Genomic DNA, 13,280 nt, shown 5'->3' with positions numbered 1-13,280 from the left:
TTGAGGCTTATGTTAGAGCTCATTGTTCATTACTACTGTCTTCACTACTTAATTCGTTTAAGACTGACACCTGTTATTGTCTCTTTCCACCCTAGCTCTGTCATGATTCCAGATGGATCTCATCATTCATTTAATAGCCTATAATCATAGTTCTTGTAGCATTCACTACACACTAGGCACAGTTCTAAGCATTTTACATATATTTTAGTTCACTCAACTCTTATAATAGCACAAGCTATTATTATGCCCACTTCTCAGATAAGGAAACTGAGGCACAAAAAGGCTATTTAGACTTGCCTAGAGTTACCCAGTCATGAAGGGATGAGGACAAGGGAGTCAAATTGCAGAGTCCAGACTCTTAACACATACTCTGGCCTCCCAGTTCCTTATAACTGTACCATCCTCCACATCTACTCTGCGTTGGTTCTGTGGAGGTTGGGGAGAGGGAGTACTTCCTTCACTGAGTCACTGAACATTGAGGATGGCCTGCATTGCCCCTTCCTGTAACTCAATGATTTGTTGTCATCACCTATGCAAACTCACCAACAAACAGATAAAGGCCAGGAAGCTAGGATGCAGCTGAACTGAAAACCCAGCAGCAGAAAAGCAGGTTATAGATTCTGCTATGGGTGCTCCATACAGCTCCTTCCTCTCTACCCCAGTAACCTCCCTCTCTTTGGGAACGTTGCTGCATTCAGGGCAATCTGTCTTCCCTCCTTCTAGGGCTGTCTTTAGAATGTGTCCCTTGCCTATATCCATATTCACGCCCCGTGCTCCTCAGCCCCCTAGAAACTTTGCACAATAGGTTCAAAACCTCTGGTTTCCTCCCTTCCTCTGTCTGAAAGAGCAAAAGAAGGAAGCCAGGGGTTCTAGGGGGCAGCCAGGCAGCAGTTTCACCACCCCTAGGCAATTACACCTAGTTGCAGCTTCATTGGGAACAGCTCAGCTCTGAAAATACAGACTTGGGATTCTCCCTCCCAGCCTTCCGGCTCTCCTGTGAACAGCTTTTCAACCTCCACTTTCAGCCGCTGACAGGCCTTCCTGGCTCCACAAAGTCAGCTAACACACCCACCTTCCACAATCCCCAGCCCTGCCAGACATAACCTGCAACAGGCATTACTGGATCAACGTAAACTCCGACTTCTGTTCCAGGAGTCTGCCTCCGTTAGAAAAAACTCACACAAATTTGCGTGCTGTCCCACTGTAAATGCTGTATAAGGTGGCCAGGCCCAATCAGTCCCCGCAAGACACCGAATAAGAACTATCTATGGAGTGTTTACTACGTGGCAAGCACGGTCCTGATCACTTTGCAAGCACTATTAACCCTCAAAATAACACCACCGTGAGATTGAGACCATCATGATTCGCGTTCTATAGAAGGGAACACTGAGACTCTAGGAGGTCAGGACCTTTCTAGGGTCACAACTGCGTAACTAAGTTGCAGAGCTCAATCCGGCGGCACTTCCATCTCACACGCAGCTGTCTGATGGTCAAGAGCCCAACCAGTCCCCCGGTCGTTTCTATCTCACTAAACCGCTGTGTCAAGCTGGAGCAGCGGGTTCAGCAGTGAAAATGAAAGAACAGAAGGAGGTTAGAGAAGAGAACGGTAACAATAAATTCTGGAGAGGAGGCAAGGACGTACACACCGAGAAACTTCCTGGTCACCGTTACTCAGCACTTTGTGAGGTTCACGGGGCTGGTGGTGGCCGGGGCGTGGCGGGACTTTTCGAGGAATCCAGCCCTGCCTGGGCGGTCCCAGGACTGTCCCCATCTCGAGCGTGGGCGCGTTCGATTCAGGCGCGGCGGACGCAACCCCAGGTGACCTGGGAAGGACCTTGTGTCTCTGGGGGTGACTGTCCGTCTCCCTGCCTCCAACCGTCACGAAAAGTGCTGATCTCCACTTTCAGCTGGGGTGCGAGCTGGGCTTGGAGGCGCAGGAGCCTAGGCCCTGGAGCTCCGCCCCACGCTTGCGCCAGCCCCGCCCCGATCCCGGGTCGCAGGCTCCAGGGGCGGGGCGTGGCCGGGGAGCAGCGGCGGGCGCGGAGGTCCGGGCGGGCGCGCGCGCCCCCGCCACACGCACGCCGGGCGTGCCCGTTTATAAAGGCAGAGCAAGCGGCGAGTCTTCAAGCTCGGTCTGGTGCTTTGGATCCGTTCCCATCGGTTCTTACAGCCGTTCCTCAGATCCCAGCAGCAAAGATGGTGAAGCAGATCGAGAGCAAGGTACGCGCTCCCGGGGAAGGCCAGGGCGCCGGCGCCGCGGGCGGCCTCTGTAGCTGGGGAAGGCGGTGGCGGGAGATGCAGAGGCCGCCCCTCTGCATCGCCGGGGAAAAGGGACGCGGCGTCTCGGCCTGGGATTGAGGGAAGCAGCGGCCTGGGCGCGCCCAAGGCGGTGGAGCCTGCCCTGGCGGAAGGGAAGAGAGGGACGAGGGTCCCCTGGAGGGCGGAGTGGCGGTATCCAGCGTTGCCCGCACCCTGTGCCCCGGGGGGTTGCACGCACGCGGGGAGCGCCCGGGAGATGTGAGAGCGCGGGCAGCGTGAGGAGTCCCCACGCTGCCCTTCCTGCACCCTCCCGTCCGGGCAGCCCCGACTGGAGGAAGGTGAGGGAATAGAAGGGGTCCGCCCTTGGCCCCCTTCTGTATCCAGATTCAGGCCTTAGGCAAGGATAGACAGGGCCCCTTGCGGAAGGCACGGGTCGCTGGCCGCCGCTGCCTTTCCGTATGCGAAGTGATCCACCCGCAGCGGGGGTAGTGATCTCCCTTGGGAGCTGGTCTAGGCCGGAGACCCCCGGCTGCTTCCATCCATTCCCGGCCCCAAAGGTGACGCGTGCTGTATCCGCACTAAGAAGGCGGATTGCGGCTGGAGACCCCCTGGCACGTGCAGGTCCTGCGGGGAGGCCAGAGGGCCCCAGGTGACGCGAGGAAGTGAGGTCCGGGCCGCGCCCACGGGACTCCTGTGGCGCAGGGCGTGTTTCCGGCAGCAGTGGCTTTGGAATGACTCAGTCCCCAAGGTTGGGCCCGGGGGCCTCGGCTGCCCTGCCCGTCCGTGATTCACCCTCAGTCGGTGGGTTTTGCTGGAGCCATGGTTCCTCCTGGGTGCAGCCGCGCCCTGCCCCTGCTCGCCGACCTATCGGTATCCCGATCGATGTTTTGTCCTCTTAAAAATGCCCAAGGCAAAACAGACTTCCCATGTTTGAAAGTTATTGCAAGCCTAAAACCTTCTAGATTAGGAAACCCAGAGCCTAACACGCAGCGTCTAATGTAGCCATTGCAGAAATATTTGTTAAATGCAGCGTCAGAAAAGTGGAGTGAGTGGAGGAAATTGATACTGCCCGAACGGTAAAAGACCCCTGGCCAGCGCCTACCCTGCGATTACTCCTCCCCACCCGCGGGAAGCAGGGGAGGGCGGGTCCTCGCCCGCCTTGGGTGCCCTGACCTGTTTGGTGCCGGGTGGGCTTCGGAAACAGAAGTGTGTCTGCAATGTGTCCCCGATCCTTTTGTTCCTTTGACTGTTACTGACTCTCAGTATTTTTTTCCTCATATGTTGATTGCCACTGTCGTCTTTTATCTTCCTCTTAATCAGTATTTTCTTAGTGGGATTCTCATTTTAGCAGCCCTCATGTGTTGAAAAGATCCTTAGTAGTGAATTGTCTTTCATATACTTTTTTCCAAGCACCTATTGTGTGACAAATTTTAGTCCATTCCTGGGGAAGGGAGTGGGGCTGGGATTCTGTTCTCCAGGGTCTGGCAACCTCAGTATAACTGAACTGCTGAGAACCCCCTCCACGGAGCCAGAAGACCTTTGAGTGGTCTATGTTAGTTGTCACAATATCCAACAGAAAGTTGATTAGGATTTCTGGAGCACAGTTTAGTCCTCCCAGTTGTTAGAGCATGGTGGCACCTTCCTCTTCTACCAGTGACAAAGGTGTACAAGGGTGACAGGAACTTTAAAAAAAGCACTACAGCCTGGGCCCACAGGCCCTGATAATCAATCCTCAAAGTAACAATCCAAAGTCATTGATCGAAAGTTACACTAATTTGATTGTTATTTGTTAGTTTGTTTTTTGAGATGGAGTTTTGCTCTTGTTGCCCTGGCTGGAGTGCAGTGGCTTGATCTTGGCCCACTGCAACCTCCATCTCCCGAGTTCAAGCGATTCTCTTGCCTCAGCCTCTTGAGTAGCTGGGATTACAGGCATGCGCCGCCACGCCCGGTAATTTTGTATTTTTAGTAGAGACGGGGTTTCACAATATTGGTCAGGTTTGTCTCGAACTCCTGACTTAAGGTGATCCACCAACTTCGGCCTCCCAAAGTGCTGGGATTACAGGTGTTACCCACCGCGCCCAGCCTGTTATTTGTAAATGTTGAATACATCTTACGTTTTCATCCTAATGGACTAAATTGGCATCATTGGTCATTGAGAACAATTCTGTTTCTGAGGCAGTCTGTTAGTACGTTAGGGCCAACTGGGATCTGTTTCAGAGAGGAATGGAATAATTCATTGTAAATGTGATGAGGAAGAAATAAACACTTTAAAAAAAAAAAAAGAAGAATGACACCTACCATTTATTCAACTCCCATCCACAAGGCACTTACTACCTTCAGAGTAGGTATGTTTAAGCAAAGAGATCTTAAGACTCTGCTCCTATTTACCCCACCTACATTGTTTTGCTTCCCCCAGATTATTGGTGTCAGTGATGGAGACATTTATTAATAGTAACTGTTAGTTTCTGGGAGCTGGAAATTGTGATTTCTTCTTAGTAATATACTCTTGAATAATTTTCAAGCTGATACCCGTTTGGAAGTATCAGAAGAGAGTTTGTACGTGAAGCCTGCACATACCTGGGGTGTAACTCATGTTCATTTAGGCTAAAAGTTATTGTTGCATGCCTCTTTTCAGAATTTTAGGTACTTGTGTTTAAATTTGATGCAGAGCTGTTTTGGAAAAGCCTTGAGTATGTTTGAAATACCTTCCCTCTTGAAAGTAATCTCAAGTTTTTAATGAGGGTCAATCATGTTAAAAAAACAAAAATGTCTATTCCAGACGTTGGCATTTCTTGACCTTTTTTCCTGTCTCACCTGGATCTTGCAGTAAAGGATCCCTGGTTTAACTTTCTTGAAAATCACATTAGGGAAGGCTTTGAATGAAATTGATCTGGAACAATCAGTGATGATTTGGAAAAACAATTGCTATACTTCTAATGTACCCTGCTGCAGCCCTCCCCATGTCTCCACCTCTAGGGGTGGGGTTGAGGGATTTGCATAACTGAAAAATTTATGGAAGTGTTGTCCTACCTTTCTCAGGAACACCAATTGTGAATTATTTTCCCAAAAACATGAGGTAGAAATTAGAAATCTAGAGAAGTAACTATTACTACCTGAGGTCACATTCGTGTTTTCTTGTTTATTTGGTTTTTTATCTTATGGTGTTTTATTTATTTGATTTCTTTCTTTATGGGACCTCTTGTGGCGGCGGGGGCCGGGGAATGTTCATTTTTTATTAAACCTATTTGACCAGTGTTGTTTCCTTGAAGAAAACCTAGACTTCAGATATAGATGTTTATGTTTTGATTTATCTTAATTGCTCTGGTTTGGTTTTTGGGTTTGGTCAGCACTAACAGACTAATTGTGGTTAAAATGACTCCTTTGTTTTGGGGAGGCCAAGGTGGGTGGATCACTTCAAGTCAGGAGTTCAAGACCAGCCTGGTCAACATGGCAAAACCCCATCTCTACTAAAAATACAAAAATTAGCTGGGCCTGGTGGTGGAGGCTTGTAATCCCAGCTACTCGGGAGGCTGAGGCAGGAGAATCACTTGAACCCCGGGGGCAGAGGTTGCAGTGAGCTGAGATCAGGCCTTTGCACTCCAGCCTGGGCAACAAGTGAAACTCCGTCTCAAAACAAAACAAAACAAAATGAGTCCTTGGTAACTAGAATATTCGGTTCCCAGGGTTACAGTATCTAGATAGTAAATAATTCAGGGAAGTTACTGGTAAGAGATTTCTTCATCATTTCTACTAAGAATTTTATTTAACAAGCATTCCTTATGAAAACAATATCTAAGAAAATTTCTTTCATGAGGAACTAAAATTTTCATTTAATGAATGATGAGGGTGTAGTTTTAAAATAAAGGGCAAAAATCAAAAGTTGGTAAACATGTGATCTCAACTCTGGAAACCCCATTATGCTTATGTCAACAGTGATGTCTGAGTGTTGAGGTTTGGGGAAGGTTAGTTTCCTTGACTTTTCAAAAAATTTTACATTTTCATATGGTCTACCATAGACAAATGAGTTTAATCAAAAGTCATAGCTTTTTTTTTTTTTTGAGATGGAGTCTCCCTCTATTGCCCAGGATGGAGTGCAGTACCACAATCTTGACTCACTGCAACCTCCACCTTCTGGGTTCAAGCTATTCTCCTGCCTCAGCCTCCTCAGTGGCTGGGACTACAGGCGTGAGCCACCACACCCAGCTAGTTTTTTTTGTATTTTTAGTAGAGACAGGGTTTCGCCGTATTGGCCAGGCTGGTCTCGAACTCCTGACCTAGTGATCCACCCACCTCGGCCTCCCAAAGTGCTGAGATTACAGGCATGAGCCACTATGCCCAGCCAACTTTTTTTTTTTACGTAACTTGTGATGTTTCAATTGCAAAATCCTATGCCTTTGTGACTTCAGGTGACCCCTTCATAATCCATAAGTGTTTAGTGAATGTCTACCATATACCTAGCCTTGACATGGAAACATTTTTAGTACAAATATCTATTTTTATTTTCCTTTTGTTTGGTGGAAAGAGAAATTAGCCAGTTCACAATATTTTATAAAATAGTCATGAAGACATGAATATCAGTATGCTCTACACATTATATCTTGTTTCATCTTATCAAGTAACACTATCAACAATATATAGAATTTCTTCAAACAGAGTTTTATTTGGCTTGTTTGGGTTTTTTTTTGTTTTGTTTTGTTTTGTTTTTGGCTAAAAGGTAGGTCCTGAAAGGAGGTCCTCCAAAATGTACTTTGTGTGATTGTGTCGAGTCTTTCTTTTGAAGGTTTAATATTTAACTATTTATTTAACATAAGCTTGTTTTGCTGTTAGGCTGCTTTTCAGGAAGCCTTGAACACCGCAGGTGATAAACTTGTAGTAGTTGACTTCTCAGCCACGTGGTGTGGGCCTTGCAAAATGATCAAGCCTTTCTTTCATGTGAGTATTAAACAATGTCTACTTTATAAGAGATTTGTGTTTGTGGGTTGGTGGTCACAAAGGTAGGAAAGAAAGACAGTTAAAGGATTTTGGTTTTGGTGGGGGGGGTTTCTTTGCTGGATCATTGGTCTAGAAGCAGTAGTATAACAAATAATTTAGGTTTGATACATGTAGCCCATTGAAAATAAATTTTAGAAGTTGATTTTGTCTTAAATAGTTCTTTTTTTCCCACATTGAAACATGGGCCTTATTTGAAATCCCAGCCTCAGAGTTTGATATGACAAACTGTTTTATACTAGGAAAAATTTGATTTAGAGAAAATTTATGTCTCTTAGATCTATGTCTCCAAAGATCTAAATATTTGGATCTTTAATTAGTCTCTACTTTTATTAAGTTTTCATTTAAGAAGCTTGAGTACATTGATTGCCATTACCTAGTTCTAAATCTTTTTGGATTTTTCATTTAAAATTTTCCAGTCCCTCTCTGAAAAGTATTCCAACGTGGTATTCCTTGAAGTAGACGTGGATGACTGTCAGGTACGTAGCTGGAAATATGAGATACTACTGAGCTTTTCACATTGGCCTTTTCCTCTGAATTGCACAGTGCTTTTTTCCATAAATATGTCAAATAATTCTAGAACTGTAATCCTATCTAAAAAGTTCTATCTCAGAAGAGCAGGTAAGTTAGGAGCTTAATCCTAGCTGTCAGGAGCTGTATATCACATCCTAAAGTAAGCAAAAATAAATCAGTAAGACTTCTGAATCTTATGGGCCACCCACCTTTCTAAAACCCTACGTTCTACTTTACAGTCTGAGATGCTCAATAAATAGAGATTGAATTTAGCTATGATCATTACATCCATAGGCTTGATGGGGTCACCAAATTATGAGACCACTTGTAGGGCTCTTTGTGAACTTGCAGTAGCGTGAGAACCTGCATTTGCAAGCCTATTCTAGTCTTGGTTGATTTTAGTCAATTAGAAACCACAAGTGTTTTAACAGATAAACACCAAGGTACCTGAGAGAATAATTTGGAAGAAATTCCAGGTTTGGTTTTATTTAATGAATACTTGTTTTGCACTAGGTATATGCCAGGCACTATTCTGGGTAGTTTTTAAGTATCAGTTCATTTAATCCTGAGTGCTGTTATCATCCCCATTTTATAGATGAGAAAACTGAAACACAGCTTGTTCATGAAGTTTCAGTGAGTATGTGGCTGAGCTAGGATTTAAAATGAAGTGGTCTGGCTTCTCAGCTCTTGACCTTAAGCACTACCCATTAGAGGATGCTCTGCCTTATGGTGGGTATAGATACAGTGCTTAGCACATGACCGCTGACCTAGGAGATCCTGTTGAAGAGGTATCACTTCGGGGCCCTTTGCAGATAAGTGAGCATTTTCACTTAGCCCCAGTGGAGAAGGAAAGGCGATGGGGGAGGGGTGCAGTGTGGCAACAGAGGCGCTGGACCTGGCTTCCAGTCCTGGCTCACTGGCTTCTGCTTTTAGGCCAGTCACTCCTCTTCCTTGAGCCTTAAGACCTGTCACATCAATCTCCCAAGGTTGCTTATTCATTGAGCAAACATGGAATGTCCAATAAAGGCTGAAGGGTCACTTAAAACAGGCATATGGCAGTGCTCTCTAAACATGGGAGGGCGCAGCAACCCCAGATTGCATATTCTCAGCCATATTTTGACTCTGTGCCTTGGGCAACCCCTGCCTTGGCTTGTGCTGTCTCCTCCCTCTGGTCTGTCCTTTCCTTTCCTACCTGACTAACTCTTTGTCATGAGCTTCACCCCTTCTCCACTTACCCCCTTGTGTGCCCTAAGTACTCAGTAAATCTTGGCAATTATTATAATGATCTTTATGTCTGTCCTTTACCATTAGTCTCGGTAGATTCCTAGGATCAGGGTGGGACCCTGTCTTAATTCACCTTGGTTTCCCCTTCACCTAGCACACCTGCCTTGCATGTAGTATAGGTGTAGAATGAATGATGAATGTGGTATGGTTGTTAAGTTACTGTTCTAGATGTGTCCCAGAGTTTCTTTAAAAAAAAAAAAAAAAAGTGTAATTGCACTTTTGTGGGAAAAAAAAAAATCCTTGTTCCTTGTTTTAATCAAACTTAGTCTTACTTCTTCTATTAAGGTCAATTTAGCTAGGGGAAAATTGCACCTGGAGTAGAGAAATTCTAACTGCCACTGATCCTATCAGATAACAACTTGATTTTTTTCTTTTTTTTTTTTTTGAGACTAACATTTGAGAATAACAGTTATAATAACTCTCGCTTTGTCACCTGGACTGGAGTGCAGTGGCGTGATCTCGGCTCACTGCAACTGCCGCCTCTTGGGTTCAAGCAATTCTCTGCCTCAGCCTCCTGGGTAGCTGGGATTACAGGCATGCACCACCATGCCTGGCTAATTTTGTATTTTTAGTAGAGACGGTTTCACCATGTTGGTCAGGCTGGTCTCAAACTCCTGACTTCAGGTGATCCACCCACCTTGGCCTCCCAAAGTGCTGGGATTACAGGCATGAGCCACCACGCCCAGCCTTGATTTTTATGTGAAAGTAAATAGGTGCTAGATGCCATGATAAGCCCTTTGCATGCACTATGTCATTTAATCTTCACAATAACTATAAGAATATTTTTTATTAGCACCCTCATTGAACAGGTAATGGGACTGCAGCACAGAAGGTGAAGTCAGTCTCTTGAGGCAGAGCAGTGCACCATACTGTACTGAGGACAGGTGTTCTTACTGCCTTTGGGAAGTACAGTCATGCATCACTTGATGATGAGGATACCTTCTGAGAAATGTTAGGCAATTTGGTTGTGTACACATAGAGTGTACTTACACAACCTAGATGGCATAGCCTCCTGTACACCTAGGCTATGTGGTAAAGCCTATTGCTCCTAGACCATAAACATGTAAGGCATGTTACTGTACTGAATACTGTAGGCAGTTATAACACAACAGTAAGTATTTGTGTATCTAAACCTAGAAAAGGTATGGTGAAAATATATAGAAGATTAAAAAATGGTATGCCTGTATAAGGTACTTGCTATAAACGGGACTTGCGGGACTGAGAGGTACTCTGGGTGAGTCAGTGAGTGGGTAGTGAGTGAATGTGAAGGCCTAGAACCCGTAGACATATAAACACTGTATGCTTACAGATTTTATTTTTAAAATTTCTTTTTGCAGCAGTACATTTATTATAACTTTTTTACTTTATAAGTTTTTTATTTTTTAACTCTAACTCTTCTAGTAACACTTAGCTTAAAACACGAATGCATTGTACAGCTCTACAAAAATATTTTCTTTATATCCTTAGTCTATAAGCTTTTTTAAAAAAGACTTTAAACTTTTTGTTAAAAACTAAGATTCAAACACATACATTAGCCTAGACCGACACGGTCAGGAACATCAGTATCACTGTCTCCCATCCCCACATCTTGTCTCACGGAAAGGTCTTCAGGGACAGTAATATGCATGGCCCTTTCATCTCCTATGATAACAGTGCCTTCTCCTGGAATGCTTCCTGAAGGACCTGCCTGAGGCTGTTTCATAGTAACTTTCTTCTTAAAAAAATAAGTAGGAACACACTCTAAATTAATGATGAAAGTATAGTAAATACAAAAACCAGTAATCTAGCTGTTTAGTATCAAGTAGTATATACTGTACATAATTGTACTTAGTATCAAGTAATATATACTGTACATAATTGTAGTGATAGGCTTTTTTAAGTGAAGGCAAGGTTATTAAGAAAGTAAAGGAACAATGGCCGGGCGCGGTGGCTCACGCCTGTAATCCCGGCACTTTGGGAGGCCGAGGTGGGCGGATCACCTGAGGTCGGGAGTTCGGGACTAGCCTGACTGACATTGGAGGAACCCTGTCTCTACTAAAAAAAAATACAAAATTAGCCAGGCGTGGTGGTGCATGACTGTAATCCCAGCTACTTGAGAGGCTGAGGCAGGAGAATCACTTGAACCCAGGGGACGGAGGTTGTGGAGAGCCGAGATCATGCCATTGCACTCCAGTCTGGGCAACAAGAGCGAAACTCCATCTCAAAAAAGAAAAAAAAAGAAAGTAAAGGAACAAAAGAATGTCTCCTCCATAGATAAAGCAGTCTGTAGTGGTATACTTTTTATGTAATTGCAGCACAGATTTGTTTGCACCAGCTAATGCGATGGGCTATGACATTAACCCATCACTAGGTGAGAGGAATTTTTCAACTTCATTATAATCTTATGGGACCACCACATATATGCAATCTGTCATCGACCTAATGTTAATTGGTGCATTACATTTGGTCATCGACCAAATGTTAAATGGTGCATTACTATAGGTGTGCAAAGCTCTCAAGGACTTCCGTATAACACAGCTCCTCCTTCATGTCTGCTTGGGGCACTCTCATCACCCTGAAAGTATCTTTTTTTTTTTGAGACAGAGTCTCACTCTGTCGCCCAGGCTGGAGTGCAGTGGTGCCATCTCTGCTTACTGCAACCTCCACCTCCCAGGTTCAAGCAATTCTCCTGCCTCAGCCTCCCAAGTAGCTGGGACTACAGGCGTCTGCCACCACACCAGGCTAAATTTCATGTTTTAGTAGAGACGGGGTTTCACTTTGCTGGCCAGGCTGTTCTCGAACTCCTTACCTCAAGTGATCCACCCGTTTTGGCCTCCCAAAGAGCTGGGATTACAGGCGTGAGCCACCATGCCTGGCCTGAAAGTGTCTTTTAAAACCTTAAAGTGACCCTCTGACAAACTGGGGAACTTTAACTTTGCCTCCATAGACTCATAGAAAAGTATCAGCAGTAGCCCTTTTGAAAATGAGAGACCAACCTTATTTCTCTGACAGCCAACAGGGTTATGATACTTATTTTATAAATGGTGACCTCCCTCTGACCCTTACTTTGAGTGAGTTTTCAATAGTATGCATTCAATAAACACTCGCCATTTTTATTCCAGCCTTTACTGTCCTTGTGCCTCTTACTGGAACCTGTACTTTCATTCTCAGCAGGTGTCCAGCGTTAAAAGAAAAAGTAAAGATTACCTAGAAAGAACTCCTCAACAGTAGTGCCAACCACCATCCTAGAGGTCATCATAGTGTTTGTAGCTGGCCTTTCTTCCCCTTGAGAGTTATCTGCTGGTTTCCATGATTTGGTTCTCAACAGTCCTGCCTGCTCGCTTGCTGTCCTGTATAGCTTTTGCTGCTTAGGTGCTGAGTAGTTCTGTATTTCTTTCCCAGTCCTCTTTTGAGTGTCTGGCTGACATTTTCAATCCCTATTGGGTTCCAAACCAAACCAGTTTCATGGTATTGTCCTCCAAACCTTGCCCTCTTACAGCATGAACAATGTGTTGAGCATGGGGTATTACAAGAATTCTCATTTAGCATTCCACAGTTGAGGAATGTCTGTTACTTCAATTACCTTTGAGCTGCAGAAAAATCTTTAGCTGTAGCAAGAGCCACTTCTAGGAGAGGAGGAAATATGAATCAACTAGCCCAATTTGCAATGTTAGGAATTTGTGGATTTTCTAAGTAGGATGGCTTTCAAAGGTTAGAGCGTCAGAGTCACCTGAAGCTCGACTTTGACTGTAATGGTTTAAGATAGGGGTTGATGGGGAAACTTGTAGTATCCCTCAGGTGATTCTGATACTGCAGCAAGGTTTGAGAATCCACAAAGTCTTTTTATTTTTCCTCCCGAGATAGAGTCTCATTCTGTCACCTAGGCTGGAGTACAGTGGCGTGATCTCAGCTCACTGCATCCTCCACCTCCCAGGTTCAAGCAATTGTCCTGTCTCAGCCTCCTAAGTAGCTGGGATGACAGACGTGCACCACCATGCTTGGCTAATTTTTGTATTTTTAGTAGAGATGGGGTTTCTCCATGTTAGCCAGGCTAGTCTCGAACTCCTGACCTCAGGTAGTCCACTGGCCTTGGCCTCACATATCAATTTTTAATTAAAAATAGGCAGGAGGCTGGGCGTGGTGGCTCACACCTGTAATCCCAGCACTTTGGGAGCCTGAGGAAGGCAGATCACTTGAGTTCATGAGTTTGAGACCAGCCTGTGGGCAACATGGAGAGACTTTGTCTCTACAAAAAA

General features: G+C 45.1%; 1 protein-coding gene across 1 annotated transcript in view; it reads left to right on the top strand.

Annotated features, from left to right (window-relative positions):
- Positions 1-1,999: 1,999 nt before the first annotated feature.
- Positions 2,000-13,280, top strand: part of TXN (thioredoxin) — a 15,198-nt gene continuing 3,917 nt past the window's right edge. Inside the window, exons 1-3 of the mRNA XM_017859251.1 lie at positions 2,000-2,220; positions 7,087-7,191; positions 7,668-7,727. Of these exons, the coding sequence (XP_017714740.1) occupies positions 2,197-2,220; positions 7,087-7,191; positions 7,668-7,727 (189 nt within the window). The 5' untranslated portion in view covers positions 2,000-2,196. The remainder of the gene's footprint in view (positions 2,221-7,086; positions 7,192-7,667; positions 7,728-13,280) is intronic.

Source organism: Rhinopithecus bieti, unplaced genomic scaffold, assembly GCF_001698545.2.
Source record: "Rhinopithecus bieti isolate Rb0 unplaced genomic scaffold, ASM169854v2 scaffold_47444, whole genome shotgun sequence".
Classification (NCBI taxonomy): Eukaryota; Metazoa; Chordata; class Mammalia; order Primates; family Cercopithecidae; genus Rhinopithecus; species Rhinopithecus bieti.
Note: the sequence above shows the minus strand (reverse complement) of the source record. Positions and strands in the feature narration are given on the sequence as shown.